The 20889-nt window shown below is 48.3% G+C and overlaps 1 protein-coding gene across 7 annotated transcripts in view; it reads right to left on the bottom strand.

Moving 5' to 3' along the window:
• The window catches only part of FOXN3 (forkhead box N3), a 341535-nt gene that overhangs the window by 6154 nt on the left and 314492 nt on the right, over nt 1–20889 (bottom strand). For 5 of the 7 annotated variants that reach the window (XM_058655362.1, XM_058655364.1, XM_058655365.1 and 2 more), the window contains 2 exons: nt 16226–16291; nt 8972–9077 (listed from right to left, as the gene is read on the bottom strand). In XM_058655362.1, coding sequence (XP_058511345.1) covers nt 8972–9077; nt 16226–16291 — 172 coding nt within the window. The remainder of the gene's footprint in view (nt 1–8971; nt 9078–16225; nt 16292–20889) is intronic. The other 2 variants (XM_058655368.1, XM_058655369.1) reach the window with 2 other exon arrangements.

Here is a 20889-nt window from a genome sequence, read left to right as displayed (position 1 = left end):
TTTATTTTTATTACAAAGTCAGATATACACAGGGGAGGAGAGACAGAGAGGAAGATCTTCCATCCGATGATTCACTCCCCAAGTGAGCGCAACGTCTGGTGCTGAGCCGATCCGAAGCCGGGAACCTGCAACCTCTTCTGGGTCTCCCTCGACTGCTTTCCCAGGCCACGAGCAGGGAGCTGGATGGGATCAGAACTGACACCCATATGGGATCCCGGCGCGTTCAAGGCGAGGACTTTAGCCGCTAGGGCACGCCGCCGGGCCCTACATATTCTTACTATAAGAACTTTTTAAGAAGGTACTTCAGAAAAAAAAAAGAAAATGATCCAAAAAAAGGAAGGCCTGGATGTAAATTCAGTGAGCAGTACCCCCCTCCGCATTCACACAGTTACAGTGAAGATTAAGGAACCTACAAAACCAAACTGAAGCGAACCAAACCAAAACCAAAACAAAGCAACAAAACCACAACAGAACCAGAGGGTCAAACACAGCCCGTCTTCTGAAAAGCACTGAGCAAAATATTCCAAGGGCCCCGTCCTGATGAGATTAAAGATAGAGCTTAAACTCAGAATATTTTAAAATGCCTGGGCAAAAAACTTCCAGGAGCCACATGAAAAGAAGAGAAATGGGACGTCTGACTCTGACGCCATGAGAGGGGAAGAAAGTGGAATGACAATGGGGGGCTCTCGGTCAGTTTAAAACAATGCTAGAAAAGCAACGAACCTGGGGAAAGTCAGACAGACTTTCAGTGTCAAATAAAATGACAGGGAAGTATCCAAACATGTCAGTACAAATTGAACTACAAACCTTCAGCTAAAAGGCACAGATCACTGGTATGGATTGGGGAAAAGGCACACGCCTTAAGAGGCAAATATCAAACAGGACAAAGAAAGGTTAGAAGGAAGTTGTGGCATGCTAGTGACAGTGGAGGGGAGTAAGACTGAAGGCAGAAATCATTACTCCAGATAAAGACAAGACCCTGAGCAGTCATCAAGGCTCAACCAAGGAAACGGCTTCAACATATTCACATTTAAAAGGACAGAGAGAACCAAGCAAACCGACCTTGTAATGGGATACTTCACATCATTCATTATTCATGCTGATAAACACACACACAAAATTGTTGAACGCACATTCTCACACACAAAGGGTTAAGTATGGAGAGAATCTGACCTAATGGATACACAAATATGAGTGAGGAAAAAGGCATTTGCTTTGGAAGCACATATGAATGTATTTGTAACAAGATTCATATTCCACCAAACAGCAAGCCTCGACACAGACGAGAGAGGTAGCACTGGTGAGACAAATTTTCCGACGAAGGGGTCCTCCAGTTCATGGTGGGGAAAGGGTAAACTTAAAACAAAGAATAAGAAACAATCACCTCCTGTCTGATTTGGAAATTCAAAGACATACTTCTAGAAATATCCACGGGTCAAAGAAGATTTAAAGTGGAAATCAGAAAATTCTTACTTAATGAGAAAAGACTGAATCACGTCTTCAGTGGTAATTTGAAGGCAATCACAACTTCAGACTTTTATGGAGAAAAAAATGGGTAAAAAGATAAAAAGTATTTAATCTAGACCAAGAAAAGTAGCATAAATCTAAATGCAGAAAGTAATTTATAATAATCATAAAATGCAATGAAGAGCTAATAAAGCCAGTTTGTACTTTGGGGGAGGGGAATCTATAGCAATATCAATCCAAAAAACCAATGATACAAACAAAATAAAGGAAGAAAATAAAGACAACAAGATACATTATGAATAGCTTTATCCCAATATATTTGAAAACTCAGGGGAAATGGACAAAATCCTAGACTTAACAAAATGAATCCAAAAGGAAATTTGACAAACCCAAGTATCTTGTAACTATCACAAACAGTTCCACTAAAGACTCCCACAGAGAAAACGCCAGCCCCACCTGTGTCTTGCAAATAAGTTCCGTCAAACACTAGACAATAGAAACTTTAGTCTTCTAAAATGCTTTTCAGAGAATCTAAGGGCAAACACTCCTCAATTCATTTTATGAGGGTAATGTAAATTTTATTACATTACACCATACATATTATACCATCTACCACACACATGCACACGATTTACAACAGCAGGAAAAGAGAAGCCAGACTACAGAGAATAACTCTAACTGCAGATACCTTTATGAAAAAAAAAATCATAAAGCTGTAACAGGAGACACTAGGCCTTAACACATACATAACAGTTCACAACAGGTTCTGGCGGGAGTATTCACCCTTTATAAGCTGATCTAACAGGCTAAAGCCACTATAAAAGTGTTTCAGGGCCCAGCGCGATAGCGTAATGGTTAAGGTCCTCGCTTTGAATGCGCCAGGGATCCCATATACGCTCCAGTTCTAATCCCAGCAGCTCCACTTCCCATCCAGCTCCCTGTTTGTGGCCTGGGAAAGCAGTCGAGAATGGTCGAAAACCTTGGGACCCTGCACCCGTGTGGGAGACCCTGAAAGAAGTTCCTGGCTCCTGGCTTTGGATCGGCGCAGCACCAGCCACTGCGGCCACTTGGGGAGTGAATCATCGGATGGAAGATCTTCCTCTCTGTACATCTGCCTTTCCAATTGAATAAATAAGTCTTAGAAAAAAAAAAAAGAGTGTTTCATTTTTCTTTGTGTCCCTGCTCCTTTTCTTCAATCCATCAAGCTGATTCTAAGCACAAGGGGCCAAGAATGGTAAAGATAATTGAAGAATAACGAAGAGAGAGATTTTGTGCTATAAGTCTTAAGACTTATCAGGCCTGGTGTGGTAGCTTAGTGGCTAAAGTCATTGCCTTGCATGTGATGGCATCCCATAAGGGCACTGGTTCATGTGCTGGGAAAACAGTAGAGGATGGCCCAAGCCCTTCGGACCCTACACCCGTATGGGACAGCAGAAAAAAGTCCCTGGCTCCTGGCTTTGGATCAGCTCAGCTCCAGCCATTGCAGTTACTTGGGGAGTGAACCAGTGGATGCAAGATCTTCAACCTGCTGATTCACTCCCCAAATGGCCACAACAGTCGGAGCTGAGCTGATCCAAATTAAGGAGCCAGGAGCTTCCTCTAGGTCTTCCACATAGGCACAGGGTTCCAAGGCTTTGGGCCATCCTCTTCTGTCTTCCCAAGCACATCAGGGAGCTGGAAGGCAGGGGGAACAGCTGGGATATGAACCAGTCCTCATACGGGATCCTGGAGCATCCAAGGCGAGGATTTTAGTTAGTAGGCTACCATGCTGGGCCCAAGAGATACTTTTAAGATACCAGATTTTATTAAAAAAATCGATAAATATGATTAATGAGACTAGTATCTCCAGTTTATCAAAGCACACTACTAAATAAAAAGGTCATCCACAAACTTCAGTCCAGAAAGGATTAGCACTCAAAATACAGAACGCTCTCCACAGAGAATGAAAAGAATCCAACAGAAAGGTAGTAAAATGTTGATGAGATATTCATAAAAAAGCAATTCAGACAGCCAATCTCATATCTGAAGACTTGTGCAGCAGGCTCAGTGAAAGCCCATGAGATCCCGGTCTCCAATGCCGGGAACGGCTGGGGTATCAGATGCAACAGCTCCACAAGAGTGGACAGAGACAGGGGCAGGCACTATTGCATCCTCCGATGGGAGTGGCCTGGAAAACAACTTGGCATTGCCTTGGAAGGCAGCCCAGGAAACACAGCCTACAAGCCAACACACTCACTCTGGTATGTCTGGAGACACAGGAGAGTCCCCAGGGCAGCATTCCTGTAATCACAAGAAGTTGCCAGTGCTTTACATGTCTGCTTTGGAAAATGGAGGTATAATCAACCCTCAAGCCATCACCTGCTGCTTCCCAGGAAGCATCAGCAGGTGCTGGGTGGAAAAGAGAGTAGCTGGGGTGTGAACCCAGACACTGCAATCTGAGATGTGGGTGTTTCAAGCTGCCAGTTTGACCACCGTGCCACCTACCCATCTCTCTCCACGTTACTCATCTGCCCAACACCTGGATAAATTTTTTTTTAAAGATTTATTTTTATTACAAAGTCAGATATACAGAGAAGAGGAGAGACAGAGAGGAAGATCTTCCATCCGATGATTCACTCCCCAAGTGAGCCGCAACGGGCCGGTGCGCGCCGATCCGAAGCCGGGAACCAGGAACCTCTTCCGGGTCTCCCACGCGGGTACAGGGTCCCAAGGCTTTGGGTCGTACTCAACCGCTTTCCCAGGCCACAAGCAGGGAGCTGGATGGGAAGTGGAGCTTATGGGATTAGAACCGGCGCCCATATGGGATCCCGGCGCATTCAAGGCGAGGACTTTAGCTGCTAGGCCACGCCGCCGGGCCTGCTGTGGATAAATCTTAATTGTCCATGAGCAGCACAGGTTTTTCCCATGAGAACCCCGTGGACAGCAAACTTTGTTCCTGAGTTTCAGCTTGTGCTGTGTTTTCAGGTTGTGTTGCTATAGAATGGATTCACCTTCCACCCACTCTCTCCCAATCCCTTCTTTGCCACCTAAAAGACCACATGGGGCAGGAGATAAAAAAGGGGGCTTAACGTTTAAGCTGTAGGTGGTCTAGATCTGGGCAAGCGACTATGGATGGAAGTTGGGAGGCAACCCAGAAGGCTACAGGCTCCAAAGACATGGGTCTCCTGTTTCCTAAGCAGGCCAGAAATTCCACTGGGCTTTAAGTACGTACTCCACTTCCTGAGATCCCATAGGGAATTTCATGTGGGAAAAGTAGCACAAAACACAGGCATCAAGCTTTAATACCCAGGAGCAACTATTCTGAGGCTGACAGAGCCTGGAGACTCTATGCCCAGGCCCATTTAAAAGCAAGCGGGTTTCCAATGCCTTAAGGATGGGCCAGTCACTGAGATTATTGAGTTAAAAAGTCAACATGGTAAAGTCAATTATACTATTGACAGATACTCTTCAGAAGATCTCACATCAGTTACATGCAAAGGAACCCAGCAAATAGAGCTGTGTAATGATCAGCTAATAAAAGGAACACTTCATCTGGGTCAATAACAGTTGCAGCGTTAAGACAAACAAACATGGCCTTTGCCACTAGGTAGGAGGAGAGAAAATATCCCCGAAAGACAAATATTTTCACTTAAGGAAAAGTCACTTGGAATCACACAGCAAACCTGTCACACAAAGGAGAGGAGGAAAATGGCCTTTTGTGGGTGTCAATGAGTCCTTTGCTGTCCTTTGCCCAGCAGACAGTGGCAGAAACCCCTGCAGATACTGGCGCACCCACGGGAGTGCATGGGCACCATCACATTGTATGGCAGTGGATATAAGTGTGGCTCCAGGCTCCTCTTTCCTCTTGCCCCGGGTTAAGTGTAGGTCCAACGGACCCCCAGCTAAATCAGAATTTCTGAAGAACGGAAACGGTTCTGAGAAGAGCAGCACAGGCTGGATTTTCTCCATCATTTCCCTGGGTCTTCCGTAGATGCTGACTCTGCATGCGCCCACACCGCTGTGCTGATGTCACTTTGTGAGAGCACCTCGGCAGATACTCTTAGAAGCAAGTGTAGCTAACAGCTTGCTGCTTTTCTCCCTTAGGGTCTCTTGGAACAGAAGCTACAAGGGCAAGATTTTGGTTTGGAAAATTTACTGCGAGTGCTGACTGGTTTTCTTCGCTGATGATCCCCGCTCACGCCAATGGCTTTCTGTCAACCGTAGCTGCACACACTTTGCAAAAAGTGATTTGGTTGCAAATTCCCATCGTGGTCAGGAAAATCACTCTTTGACCATGACTACATGTGCTTTTGCAATGGACAGACAGGTTTTGTTGTTGCTGTAAACCTCTGTCATCCAGCCTCAAATCCACCCTTCTGTACTGTTTCATGGGCCAAGGTCAGGGCTGGATGGTCTGAGCCACATTTGCTCTACCAATAGGGAGCACCACAGAGACAGAGACGGTGGAGGAGGCAAACTGGATCTTCTGCCCGGGATGCCCCAGCCACGTACCTTTGCTTCCGTAATGTACACGTGTAGCAGCCGCTGAGTCCAGGCGACAGCTTTGCCAACACTCGCAGAACCACATCGTCTATAGACATGAGCAGATGTCTCCTCTGCGGGCAGGATCCCAGACCAACCCTCTGGAGACCTCTCCCTTGGTCCTTTAGCTCTCTAAGTGGCAGATACCCCCTCTGATACCCAGCATCCTTTCCCTTTTGGGTGCTGCTTAGTAAGTTCCTATCTGTTTAATAGTTCTTTATATTTCTCTTTGTGCAAATGCCTGCTGTGGTTTCTTCCAGAATTTTATTTATTTACTTATTTATCTATTTATATTTGAAAGGCAGAGAGAGCTTCTATCTACTAGCTCACTCCCCAAATGTCTGTAATGCTGGGGCTGAAACAGGCCAAAGGCAGGAGCTAGGAACTCAGTCTGGGTCTGCCTAAAACACCAGCAGGAGCTCAACTATTTGGGCTAGCATCGCTACCTCCCCCAGGAAGCTAGAAGTATAAAAGCAAAGGTGTGCCTCACAAGCCAGGCACTCCAATATGGATGCAGGCTCCCTACCTGCTGCAGCTTCTGGTGCCTGAGTGCAACTGCCTGAATCACAAATCTAGTCCGAGAAACAGTTTTGTGGCCTTTTACTTTGCAGGTGTCCAACGAAGGTGCCCCACTAGATCAGATCAACAGCAATACTTCAAACAGAAATAAGATCCATTACTTCACTGTGGTGCCCTATTCTCTAACCAGAACATAACCAGGGGGAAAAAATCAGTGCCTAAAATAATCCCTCTAGAGGGTCCTCATCAGCAAAATCCGTGATAATGTAGGCCAGAAGTTAGTGATTTGTTGGGAGGCAGAGCCTGTCAAAGGCCAAGCTGGTATATGTCTGGCTATTCCATGTTCTTCTAGAAGGAATGGTTGGAAGGCACCCAGAGAGTGGTCAAGATGGTGAAGACCTGCAGGACTATATTTCGAATCTGCCATGGAAATAGACTGCTTGTGGCAAGTGAAAATAGTCTACAGTCTAGAAGTCTTGTCAACCAAAAATACTGGTTAGAGAGTGACACAGCAAAGAGGTTAGGAAGCCCATGGAAAACAGAAAGCATTTCTTTCACGAGGCGAGGCAAGGCAAGGCAAGGCAAGGCAAGGCAAGGCAAGGCAAGGCAAGGCAAGGCAAGGCAAGGCAAGGGCGTGGGTATTTTGGTTTCATGGAAGAAGTTACTCATGAACTCCAAGAATTACTGATCTTAGGAAAGTGTAGACAACAACAAAGACCTTTCCCGGGTATTTTTGCAAAGTACCCCGGGTGAGTGCAAATGATACTGAATTTAACAATTCATTGACCATCCTAATTTCTATCAAAGTCCCTCCTCATCAGATCCCAGGCATCAGGGTCTGCCCTGAAGATGAAACAACATCTATTCTGGCCAAAATCAACTGATTTTCTGCAACAATCCCAGTCCTAGGAGTTACACAGGGAAGTTTGACCATACTTCTCCCCCAGGCACAGTTCATCAGACTTTCTAGGACTTTGGTTTCCTTTGTTTCCATGTCATGAGAGCAAAATAGCCCTTCGAGGGCCCGGCGGCGTGGCCTAGCGGCCAAAGTCCTCGCCTTGAACATGCCGGGATCCCATATGGGCACTGGTTCTGGTCCCAGCAGCTCCACTTCCCATCCAGCTCCCTGCCTGTGGTCTGGGAGGGCAGTCGAGGATGGCCCAAAGCCTTGGGACCCTGCACCCATGTGGGAGACCCGGAAGAGGTTCCTGGTTCCCGGCTTTGGACTGGCACAGCACCGGCCGTTGCACTCACTTGGAGAGTGAATCAGTGGACGGAAGATCTTTAAAAAAAATGACCCTTTGGTGTAGACTTGCATGCTAAAGACAGCAGCAAGCCAATAACTTGGTGAGACAGGTCTTTTTGGGGTGAAGCCCCAGCACTGTGCCATAAGTGATGAGACGTCAGCCATCTGAGAGGTGGCTCTGGACTTCAAGAAGCAAACCAACCACAATAGGATACACACACTGAGGAGACAATGCCAGCCAGGGTCACTCATCAAAGGGCCCCACAGCTGCAAGAGGCTGAGGGGCTCAAAGGAAAGGAACATGTGTTTCTGGAGTTGGCTCAGAGGCCAAGTGCCTGAAGGCATCATACTTGCGATGAGCTTAGATGGGCGTGCTGCCCTGCAAACAGGGGCAAGGGAAGGTCGACACAGAGGGAACAGTGTGGACAAAATGGGCCAATACTAGGCGTATCTATGGAGCAAACTTAGCTCCAGGGGAAGAAACTATGGCAGAGATGGGTGGTGGGAGGGCAAGACACCGCAGATCAGCGTGATGGGAATCCCAGCAGGTGCTTTACAGAGCAAGCCTCATCACTGTGCAGGCTGGGGAGAGGGGGAGATGCGGAAAGGGAGAGGGAGCAGGGTGATGAGGGAAAGGCAATATTTAAGCAGATTAGGGCTGACCTTAATCTGGGGCTGGCAGTGGCAGTGGCAGTGGGAGAACGGAGGAAAGAAATTTCCCCCAGGAAGGTTCCTGTGGTTTGGCACTGACCTGATTCTGCAGAGCTGGTGAATGATGCCACCTGCTATTTATAGAGCGCTTACCAAAGGCCCTTCACCTCGTGATTCCTGCAACCACTCCTCGGAGGCAGAGGAGAGGAGGGAACTAAGCTCCAAAGAGGCCACTCAGCACCGCAGTCACACGATGCCAGAGTGACAGGGCTAGGACTGGAGCTGGACCTGTTGGCCTAGGTTCTAATTAACAATCCAGTGATGAGGTCCTTCTATCAACCTTCCCCTGCCTTCGTAGAATAAAGACACTTCATTTAATGTGGCCCCATCCCTTCATTTGCAAAGAAACCAGGACACTTTGATGGCTTGAGAAGGAAGAGGTGGTATTTGGACTGGGGGTTCTAAGCAGGTGGGTGATTACTGTCACCAGTGAAAGACTGGCCCTCTCTGTCCCGCAAAGGGCTCCCCTAGTGGGACAGAACGAGGCCTGGTGAGCTGCTGTCTTACCTCATGGCAGCTGTCATCCCGATGGGAGTGATTGGCAGTGGCCGGACGCCAGGAAACAGCCCTCGGCTCAGAACCCGCGCTCCATTCTGTATCACTCCTGGAGGAACTGAAAAAGCAAAAGGGGAGACAAGACACCACACGTGGATTCCATTGTAAAGATCCCTGCTCTGCGTTAGAAATTCTGGACGCACCAGAAAACAAAAAACAAAAAAACAAAAACAAAAACGAAAACCCCCAAGAGACACACACACACATCACACATACACTTACTCACGCAGGAAGACAGAAGCCCATAGTGAAGGGAGCAGGGTGGAAAGAAAGACACCTTGGTTGGCCAAGTCAGAGCAACAGCTTACAACCAAGTTACTGATGTCTAGGTTAAAAACAGTCAAAGGGTGCTGGGAGTGGTGCAAATTCTAAAAAGATAACCTCAGAAATTCTTTCCCTGCATTCATTGACTATAACCATTTCCACCATATCCTAACAACACTGCTGATACACATGGCAGGATAGTAAGTGACTGAACAAAAGCAATCTCCTCATGCTTCGGCACTACATGCGCAAAATGTGATCCCTCCTCACCTTGGCCTTGGCTTCCTGGGAAAGGCAGGGCAAGGGCAGGGAAGGGCTGTGTCCATGTGGTGTCCCACGGAGCTCAGCGAAGCTCCCGGGAGTCCCTGCCTCCTTGCCCCCAAATCCTGAACACACCCTGGAGCAGCCCGACGCCTACGTTTCTGCAGCAATCATGGCCGGCGCATCCTGCCGCGGTTCTGATTTTATCTGTAGACCTACATCAAGGGGAAGGGCAGGAAGCTCCCCTGCTTGGCCTGTCTGACCTCCCAAACAGTCAAGGCCCCACTTCTGGTGTGTCCACCAACCTCTTCTGTGTGTCTGCTGCAAGAGCATGCAGTCATCTTAGCTTCTCCTGAGGGGCTCTGGGTAAGACCCTGAATTTGCACTTGCCCCTGCAGACAGTCTCCTTCTAAGAGTCCTTCTGGCATGTCCCAAAGCCCTGGCTGTGCCCAAGGCTGCCCCCAAGGCTGCCCCCATAGAGTGCCATGCAGTAGCAGAGTGGGCAGATTGCCTTTTCAAATAAAGACTACTGGAAAGTCTCTGAAAATAATACATTCCCAAACGAAACCGCTTTGGTGATTACACTTGGAAAGCCCACAGTGCCTATGGAGAGTATTTCTTAGGAAAGCTGTTATGTGGGCCAGCACTGCACTGCAGAGAGTAAGGCTGCCGGCTATGGTACTGGCACCCCAGATGGGCACTGGTTCAAGAACCAGCTCCCTGCTAACGCACCTGGGGAGGCAGTGCAGGATGGTCCAAGTGCCGGGCCCTGCCATCCCTCAGATCTGGAAGGAGCTTCTGGTTCCTATTTTTGGTTAGATCTAGCCATGGATGTGGCAGCCATTTATGGGGTGGGGGTGGGGGAAGAACCAGCAAATGGAAGATCTTTCTCTTGTCTCCACTTCTCACTAGCTCTGTGGCCTTGGGCAAGTGCCTTAACCTTTCTCTGCCTCAGTCTGCTCACTGGTAAAGCATGCATAATCAGATCTTACATGGTTGTTGCAAAGATTAAATAAACTACATAAATCTCTTAGGTCAGCAGGTGGCCCGTTATATAATATCACCATTGTTGTCATTGTCATCCTCTTCTTCCTCACTCCACCATTCCATGCCATCCCTCTAGTACTCTCTTTCATAATTATCCACAAGGCACAGGGCTGAGTGGGGTCAGGACACAGGAAAATTCTCTCAGTCTATTATGTTTTTAGTAGTTATCCCTAACCGCATTGACCCAGTAGAGCATCCTCTTGATTAATGAACTGTTTGTACTTCACAGGGAATCGCACAGACAAAGCTATCCTCCAGCATGAACACACCTGCCCCAAGCTGCTTCCTGACCCTTGCAAGACTTCTGGCCCATCAACTGGTTCATCACCCCGGCCCACACCTGCAGCTTCTTCTCCAAGGAGCCACAACCAAGGCTGTGCTGCCCACACCGGCACTCCTCCACCCTCGCCACTGGCTGTGTGATGGGCAGGGAGATGGCAGATGTGTTTCTGCTTGCTCACTGGCTGCCAAAAGCCATCTTCCTTCCTTTCTGTCCCCATCCGCTAGTGTCAGTCAGAAATGTGCTTTCTGGAAAACACAGCACAGCTGGCCAGAAGTGACTCTTCCAGAGAAAGGCTGGGCGGACCCACGGCACACAGCTTGAGGTTACAGGGCTCGGCAGGGACTGGAGTTCATTCCGCAGCTCCATCCACATCAGTGCACCTGAAGTTACCCTCCCTTTTATCTTACATGGTTTTTCCTTCCAAGCATATTCAAACGCTCAAAGACCGACAGCTTCACAACCTATCCACCTAGCCAAGGCACTAAACACAGCCAGGTTCTACCTGGGTCACAGACCGTAAGATGAAACTGGACATGTGGATCTGTGGCGCTCAAATGGAAGAGGCACAGGCCTCCAGCATCTGCCTTTTCTGTTCCACCAGCAAACTAAGCATCTTTTGCAAGAGAGAAAGCATGGGTGTGAGGTTCGGGTTGCTGGCATAGATGCCAATCTTGTTCTCTGAAATGAAAGACTCCAAACTTTCTGGTTTTTAACTAGCAAAAGAAGCAACACTCACACATAAAGCCAGGGCCAAATGAAGCCAGCATTCACTGGCTCGTGGAAGATGTGATAATGCCATCTTGGGAACCTTAAAGAGAGTCCACGGCATAAGCCAGACTTTCCTGAGCACCCTGTCATCCCCCAGCTTCCTTCTCCATGCTTAGCTCCCCTCTAAAGTCGCCCGAGCTCCTACGGCTGCCTTTCGAGGGGTGCCCCGGCTAACTCTGTCCCAGGCCATAAGCTGAGCAGCAGGTGATTCCGACAATCCTTCCCTTTCCCGAAGGCAGCCTTTCCACCTGCTTACTTGGAAGCGGACTGGGGAAGAGGGCTGGCTGAGGTGCCCACGGTCCATTTCCTGGCCACCTTTTTCCTGCTGTGCCCGGTGTATCTGATGGCTGGCCGTGGGACACATCCCCCAATCTCTCCTTCCACATTGTTGTTTTGTTTATTATGCAGAGTTGTTTCTGGGACCAGTCCAGTGAGGGATTACATAAGCCTCTGAAAATGAGTGATGGAGATCTGGCTTCTCCCAACTTCATAACAATTCCTCTGCTGGGCTTCCAGAGGACTCACAGGCGCAGGCGCTGCAAGTCAGGTGCTTAAGGGATCCCACAAGCGGACAGGAACTACATGGCCACTCTTTTTTGGAGGGCCTGGGTGGGTGGATGACCCAGAGAAAGAGCATAGCCCTATCCTGTGCCGACTGTTCTGGAAGCAAAAGTCTGTGGACTGGGGAGACTTGCTGGCTCTTTGCAGAATGTTTCTCTGTTCCAATGTCATATGCACTGTGTGTACCGCTAGAGGGACCAAATGTTGCCTGAGGTTAGTAGCCTACTGACTGCAACAACTCCAGTCCTAGAAATGTGTGGTATGCTGGGCTTCTCTGAGGTCATGTGGAACTCTCAAGAGGCCTACAGTGACCAAAAACATCTACTTGAAATACACATATACACGTACACCCAAGATCTCCAATCTGCTGGTTTACTCTCAAATGCCCCTGCACCAGCTGGGGCCTAGTTAGCTTGCAGCCAGGGGCTGAGAACTTATTCCAAATCTCACGCATGGATGGTAGAGACCCAAGGATTTGAAGCAACCCCTGCAGCCTTCCAGGGTGCACATTAGCAGGAAGCTTGAATCAGAAGGAGCCAGCCTAGCAACTCAGGCATTCTGATGCAGGATGTGGCACTGTCACAAGCAGCATCTGTACTGCTGTGCTCAGTGCCTGCTCCTTGCCAGCTTTGGTATGATGTATTCTGCCTTAATCCCTGGCCTGCATCCAGTGTCCTGGACCTGGGTAGCTCTGCAGATGCTGAGTGAGAGAAGGAAGAGATGAACAGATCTCAATGGCTGTCCTCTGAGGGGGAGTGGCCACAGAGGATGACAACAAAGGATGTCCCAAGACATCAGGCCAGCCTGTGATGACTGGGACTACGTTGGCATTTGGTCATCAAACTGGGCCTACAGCAGCCCAGGAAGTGTACACACAGGGTTGCTAATGGTCCTACATAGCTCTACAAATACAGTCCGGCCACCTCTGGGTCTGTAATGCTTTTTCCTTAAGAAGGCAAGGTATTGGTGTCTGGCAAGATGGCTCAATTGACTAACCCTTCCCCTCGCAAGCACTGGGATCCCATATGGGTGCTGGTTCATGTCCCAGCTGCTCCACTTTCCATCTAGCTTCCCATTTGCAGCCTGGGAAAGCAGTAAAGGTCGGCCCAAAGCCCTGGGGGCCCTGCACCTGTGTGGGAGACCGGGAAGAAGCTCCTGGCTCATGGCTTCAGAATTGCTCAACTCCAGCAGCTGCACCCATTTGGGAAGAGAACCAGCAAATGGAAGATCTTTTTCTCTGACTCTGCTCTCCGTGAAGCTGCCTTTGTGACACAAATAAATGAATCTTAAGAAAAAAAAAAAAAGGCAGCAATGTAATGGCTCAAATCCTGTCAGGAGCTATGTAAGAGTTTATCAACAGGGACTGGCTGGGGAGACAGACACCCATGGCTATGTTTGAGTAGGTCAAGCATGGGCCAAGTGCACAGAGCAGCCAATGCACTGCACTCCTTTCCTATGGTTCCCTTCTTAACCCCAGCAACCATTTTACCAGGAAAAACGTTAAACTAAGGATCACTGTGTACCACGGCCAGGTGCTAAGGGGGGTGGACTGAACCTTACTTGGCTCTGAGGAAATCAGTGACTTTCACGATCATGGATCATACACTTGGGTTTAGGAACCATTTTAGCCTGCACCTTGATGGCAGTTCTGGGCTATACCTTTTCTGCAATGCCACCCAGGAGTGGAAGTTTTAACTTCTAAGTTTCTCTGAAGCTTAAAGCACCACTTAGAGGGTGGCTTGCTGGGAGGCTGTTGCCTCGGTACAGTTCTATGGCCACTTGCAAGGTCAGATCTTGTGTGAGTTTAAGCTAAAGTCCTAGCTGCCCCACTTGTGATCCAGCTCCCTGCTAATGGAGTATGGGAAAACAGCAGAAAATGGCCAAGAACTTGAGCACTGCCACACATATGGGAGATATGGATGAAGCTCCTGGCTTCGACCTGGTCCAGCCCTGGAGTTTGTGGCCACTTGGGGAGTGAGTCAGTGGATGTAAGATTCAACCCACCCATCCACCCACCCCTTAGATTCCCCTCACTAACTCTTTCCAATAAACAATGCATAAACTGTTTTTTAAAACAGGCACCTTACAGGTTAATTGCAATGACAGATCTAAATCAAGTGCATGTTCGCTGAGCAGTGGTGTTTGCTGGAGGTGCGGGCTGCCTAGCATTTCTTTTTTTATTTGGATTTATTTTATTTTATTGGAAAGTCAGATATACAGAGAGGAGGAGAGGCAGAGAGGGAGATCTTCTGTCCGCCAAATCACTCTCCAAGTGGCTGCAACAGCTGGAGCTGAGTCAATCCGAAGCCAGGACTCCAGAGCCTCTTCCAGGTCTCCTACACAGGTGCAGGGTCCCAAGGCTTTGGGCCGTCCTCGACTGCTTTCCCAGGCCACAAGCAGGGAGCTGGATGGGAAGCGCGGCCTGTGGGATTAGATATGGTGCCCATGTGGGACCCCGGCATGTGCAAGGCAAGGACTTTAGCCGCTAGGCTACCATGCTGAGCCATTCTTTCTTTTTTTTTTTTTTCCAAAGACTTATGTATTTTTATCGGAAAGGCAGAGTTACAAAGACAGAAGGAGAGACAGAGAGCTAGTCCATCCACTGGTTCACTCTCCAAGTGGCTGCAACAGTCCAAATCCCAGAGTCACAAGTTTTTTCTGGATCTCTCACATGGTGCAGGGGCCCAACCAAGGACATGGACCTTCTTCCTCTGCTTTCCTAGGAAATCAGTAGCTGGATTGGAAGTAGAGCAACCAGGACTCAAATTGATGCCCGTATTGGATGCTGGTGCCACAGGAGACTTAGCCACCACACGGGCCCCTGGCTGCCTAACATTTCAATAGCTGCCAATTTGAGTCGAGCATGTTAGGAACTGGCCATGGATGGGCCAGGCAAGGGACCAAGTTATTCTGAGGATGCTCAGCGATATCTCTTGGAACTTAAAGAAAAAAAGAACAAGTAAGCAAGAATTGGGTCCAATTTCCTACAGGTGTCAGGAAATCTGGAACACACACAGGGCTGTGAAGGAGGGCTGGGTCCTTCATGTCTGTGCCCCAGGACACCTATTGGGGAACACCGTGCTCTCTAGCCACGCAGAGTTCCCTCTGGCCAAGCAGCTCTGTGGCCGTCGGAGAACCACAGGCCAGCAGGAACTGAAAGCCCAGCTACATGCATTAAACAGGCAGGTGCCAGCTCCCAGCAGGGTCTGCTGCTTCGTGTCATCAAAGTCCTTCAGGGAGCTGGGCAGAACCTGACGGCCCTTCCGCGCGTCTCTCCAACAGAGTCCCTGCTGGGTGTGGGACATGAGCAGTGGCACGGTCAGTAAGGGACAGACACCGGAAGGCCACTGTTTTTTTTAATCCCCTGGGAAGGAAACCGTTCTGAGATTACAGTAGACTGGATCCAGAGATGGGGCTGGGGGCGGCAGAGGGGAAGGAGGAAACCTCAGGTGCTGAACAGAAAAGTCCAAGGAAAAGTCTCAAACCTGAAACTGTCCAATGGCTGCTAGAAGGCAGAGACAAGAGCCCCGGTTGGCAAACCTGCCCTCCATCCATCGCATCCTGCAGGGGGATGACGCGAACAGCCACCAAGGCTGTGCGAAGCTCCAGCACGCAAGGCCTCTCTCGTTCAAACAACAGCTTGGTTCTCATACCATCCCCAGAAGGGAGGGCCACTTCTAAACAGGAGACCTGCTCCTCTCCCTCCTGCCCCCTATCACCTCTGCTACAAACTCCTGAGGCTCTCTCCCTGGCCCTCACTCCTGGCTTTGCTTCTCTTTCCCCACACCTGCCATTCTAACAGAGCTTTCTCATCGTGGAAGTAACACCTCTGCATCCACTCATACATACGCATGGGTGGCAGGTAACATGTGGATACAGGGAATCATGTACTTCCGGAGTGTTTAAGGTGATCCTCCCAGGGAAGGTCTACTTGAGTATTAGTTCCTCCTATGCTCTGTTCTATAAATGAGAAGCTTAAGTTCACAGACTGTGGTGCTTAGGCTACAGACGTATCTACTCACAACCTGCTTGTATCTCAGGGGGAGTATTCAAAAGCATCATGGCACTGGCGGCATCAATGTCAGGATCTGGAAAAATCAATCAATAAATAACATTATTTACAACGGGGATGTGTGTGTATGCTGTGTGTGATTCCCCCTGCCTGTTACAGTTTATGAATGCAACAGAGAAGAAGAAGAAAAAATTCCAGGAACTGGATGAGCTATCCGCAAAGTAACCTTCAGCATGGGACTGAAGGACTGTGTTACTGAGTTTTCCAACAGAGGATCTTGGTCTCGCCTCATTTTATTAATTTCATAATTTACCCTGTGTGTTCCTAAGTTGCTGATCTGTGTGCCCCTACAGCCTTCAACCTGGGGTGGAGTACGAGGCCCAGTGACAGTAGTTTAGCAGCAGGAATCTTTAATGGACTGGGGAAGGTTCTGAGCATTACAAGAAAGCACTGAACACTCCTGCACTCTGTGAGATACAAACAAGACATTTTGGTCATTTTCATTTGTCAGCAGAATGTCAAGTGTATTTTATGAGATGCTGTGTGTGTATACTGCAGTGGTGCAAGTGACAAAGGCAGCGGAAAAAAAAAAAAAAAAAAAAAACCGAAGCAAGCACTTGAAATACAAAGAAAAAACTATAAAGTTCTGATGTTCAGGGCACAGCGTTTGCTTCCATATCCATTACTGCTTTTCACAAGGGCCAAATTAAAGAAAAAAATACTCATTGCTTCATTGCTATTAATTCTTAAATGGTTTCTGAATCCCAAATGATGCACCAGTTGACAGATGGCAGGTTACATGGAGACAGAGAAAAATATTATCCTTTTATAACTAAGTTCATTTTCCTCTGAGAAACAGCGGTTCTGCTGCTATGGAAATGGAAGTTACCATGGCAATGGTAAACAACCCCCAAGAATGGCCACTCAATAGGCTGAAAAGAACATGTACCCCAGCACAGGGTTCCAGCTGCCCTGGGGCGAAATTCGCTAACAGTGCGGTGATGCCAAGTGACAGTGGCTGCCGCCTGTGTCCCGTCCAAATAAACGGAGTGTGCATTGAAGCCGACATCAAAACGCCTGCCCTTGTAGATTACCGCCTCGCCATCCGCGAAACCCAGCGACTAACCATGGGAGAAAGGGGGCAGGGATCACGTTTGTCAGGTTTTGCACAAATTACACACCCCAAAATTAAATTTACCACCAATGGCTCCAAGGCACCTGATTTTGGGTATTATGTGAAAAAATTATCTTTTTTCATGTTTAACAAAGTGCATTTTTCATACTTTACATTCTGATGGAGTTATCGGATGTGGTGGACAGCCCACCAGCCATTCTCGATACAGGTGGGGCTGGCTCAGAAGACTCTCACGGCAAGACACGCTACAGAATGGCAGAGGAACTTCCCTCTGCCTGCAGGAGGCCTGTGACTTACACTCCACAATGGAATCAAAGTTTATTTTTAATAAGTGTATGGTCTGAGAAAACAGGTGAATTAAGTTATCTGGCAACTCCTGGGGTGATACTTCTACAACAGTTATTGATCCACACTGATAGGTAAAGATCTTACATATTAGTTGCATGATGACCTGAAAGCCTACAGGTTTGACTCCTGGGCTTTGCCCCCTCCCTGCACCCTAGGTCTTGTGGCTCATGGGCAATCAGGGGGACAGACTCAGTATCCCACAGGGAGTTCAGGTGCCCAGTGGGGGCGGGGTCTGAGAGTCTCGGCTCAGGGAGAAGCCAGAAAAACAAGCTCTCTTTTCCAAGCAAAGAGAGACAGCCTTCTTCATGCAAATGCTACAGGTAACCCTTGTGCTGGGCTGGCTGGACAGTCCCGCCTCCCCAGGTGACTCCAACCACCCCATGGCAGTTTTGTGATGGTTGACCAGGAGGCTACCTGGGATAACAGCCCAGGTTAAGAAGACAAGAGTTTTTTTTTTTCTTTCCTTATTATGCCAGAAAATGAAGAGAAATAGTTTTAGATTCTTCAAAAGCCTACTGGACCTCAGGAGAAGGTCTGAGGGTCAGAGGTGCAAAGAAGAAATAATGAAAGAAAGCCAAAAGGAGAAAAGAGTGAACTATCAACACTCACGCCAACGGAGGAGAGTTTCCCAGGAGCTCTGCAGATCCCCACAGCATCCTTCCAACACCCTCCCCAGGCCTGGTGAAGCCAGACAGACGCATACAGTAAGCACAACAGTGACCTGCAGGCTAAGTCCCCCAGTCTTCCTATTTAACCAGCTCCACCACACCCAACGCTTCCATTCAGAAACACTGATGTTGCCAGGAACGGCTGGGTACTTGGGGAGGGACTACCACACCCAGCCATCCCATGATCTTACCCTCAGTGAGAGATCCAGGGTCCATTCTTTTTTTTTTTTTAAAAAAGATTTATTTATTTTTATTAGAAAGTCAGATATACAGAGAGAAGGAGAGACAGGAAGACCTTTTGTCTGCTGGTTCACTACCCAAGTGATGGCAACGGCTGGGGCTGAGCTGATCTGAAGCCAGGAGCCAGGAGTTTGTTCCAGCTCCCCCACACAGGTGCAGGGTCCCAAGGCTTTGGGCTGTCCTCAACTGATTTCCCAGGCCACAATTAGGGAGCTGGATGGGAAGTGGCATCCATATGGGATCCCAGTGTGTACAAGCCCAGGATGTTAGCCACTAGGCTACTGTGCTGAGCCCCAGGGTCCTTTCTTAAAGAGCTGCTTCTTGAGCAAGCAGTGCCAGGGCAGAAAGGTCTGGAAGGCAAGGCATGGGATTCTTTCCCTTTGAAGTGTTGGTAATCAAAAGAAAAAACCAAAGGCAGACGCAAGAACTAGAGATTGAATGACAAAGTGTAAAAGGCCTATGCATGTGTGTACCCTCCTGCCACCCTCCCCAGGAGCTACAGATGTGCCACCCACTGAAAAATCAACTTTAAGGGCATGTGTTGTCCTGTAGCAGGCTACATATCAGTAGACTTATTCAAATTTCAGCATTTCTGCTGCTGCTTCTTGTAAATTATATCGAGAGAAATTCTTTCTGTCTGTTGCTTCACTCTCCAGACAACCACAAAGGTTGAAACTGGATTGGTCTGAAGCCAGGAGCCTGGAGCTTTTCTGGGTCTCCCATGTGGGTGTCGGGGCCCAAGAATTTGGGCTATCTTTTGCGGCTAAATCTAGCAAGGCAATGGATGACAGTTCAGGTAGTTGTCCCCCGCACGGGAGACCCAGGATGAGTTCCTGGTTCCTGGTTTTAGTCTGGTTCAACCATGGCCTTTGCATGAAGCTCGTTGGGTTCAAGTTCTGGGTCAGCCTCATGATTTTGCTTTTGCTAGGCCTGAGTTTACCCATTTAACAGCTGGCCGTTAGCCGGCTGCAGGCTTGGGAGAGGCCAGCTGGCTTTCTCATCTCCCTGCGCACGGGTCCTTAGCTCTCCCTGTGGTGCTTCTGGACTTCCTCCTCCTGTCTGATGCTTGGCTGCCAAAACTACGAATTTCAAGGAGCACCTACCAAGAGGGACATCTGCTCCAGAGCCTTTGTGGGCGGCTACCATGCTCAGCAGGGCCGGGGGAACACACCACGGGCCCTGGGAAGCTGCAACCGGTCAGGATGTGCACCAGATCCGTGTGGGAGGGATGCGTGCAGCCTGGGTGATTGTATTGTGGGTTCCTGGTGTGGCTTCTGTCTGTGTTGATGCCCCTTCTGAGAACTAACTTGGAAAAGCCATCTGCTTTAACAAATGAAGAGCGTGAAGGCAGGTGGGTGATGCCCCTCATACGGTGCTCACTGCTATAAATCTGCTGCAATTATCTAAGTGCTATCTTTCATCCCTGATCTGCCCAACCTAACAGAACGATGAGAGCAGAACATCTCCCATATGGAACATCTAAGGATGCCGACCACCAGCTCCGTAGCATTGACTACTTTCCATAGGGTTACTGGATCGCTGTCTTCATCTCTCACCTAAAGTATTTTCCAAGATGATGAAAGGTTGTTATACAACTGAACAGAACTTTAAAGAAACATGAAAAGAATACCAAATAACAACGACATGCACCTGGACAGAAACTGTCAGGAACACAGGTGTGCATTCCATCAGCTCCACATGTTAATAGCCTAATGTTCTTTTCCCATTTTGCATTAGAAAGTGAGCCTGAGAACAAGGGCTCCTCTTCCCCTGCCCTATATACTATGAGGATCATAGAACCCAGCAAAGTGTTTGGAACGTAAGCGAATGTTAAATAAATAGTTGTTGGTTGATAAAGTTGGTGGTTTGTCCAGTCTCTCAGGGGACTGCCTGATAAGTGGGGCTCAGGACCCAGTGAGAGGTGCGGGGAATGTCTTGTGATCCTTAGGGCACCAGTGGATTTCTGTAAGGAATTCAGGGCAACAGGCTCCACTCTAGGCAACACTACATTTTGTAGGAAATCATCATGGAATTCTAATATATAGGAAAGGTGAAGGACCATGTTCTATAGAAAGTCCATGATTTTGAACGCATTCATAGTAGCTCACTAAGACATAAGGAAATCATTCATTCCACCTCTTGGCTGTAAAATTCCTCTTTCCACTTTTTAGAACTTGTCTAAGTTCTAAAACAATGGAAGGGGTAGGGATGGGAAACTTTGATGAAGTTTTAAGGTCACAGGGACAAGAAACAGATAAAAATAAGCAATAAAGCAACAAAGAG

This window comes from Ochotona princeps, chromosome 26 (genome assembly GCF_030435755.1).
Source record: "Ochotona princeps isolate mOchPri1 chromosome 26, mOchPri1.hap1, whole genome shotgun sequence".
In the NCBI taxonomy this organism is placed as follows: domain Eukaryota; kingdom Metazoa; phylum Chordata; class Mammalia; order Lagomorpha; family Ochotonidae; genus Ochotona; species Ochotona princeps.
The sequence above is the reverse complement of the archived record's forward strand: the minus strand, read 5'-3'. Positions and strand labels throughout refer to the sequence as shown.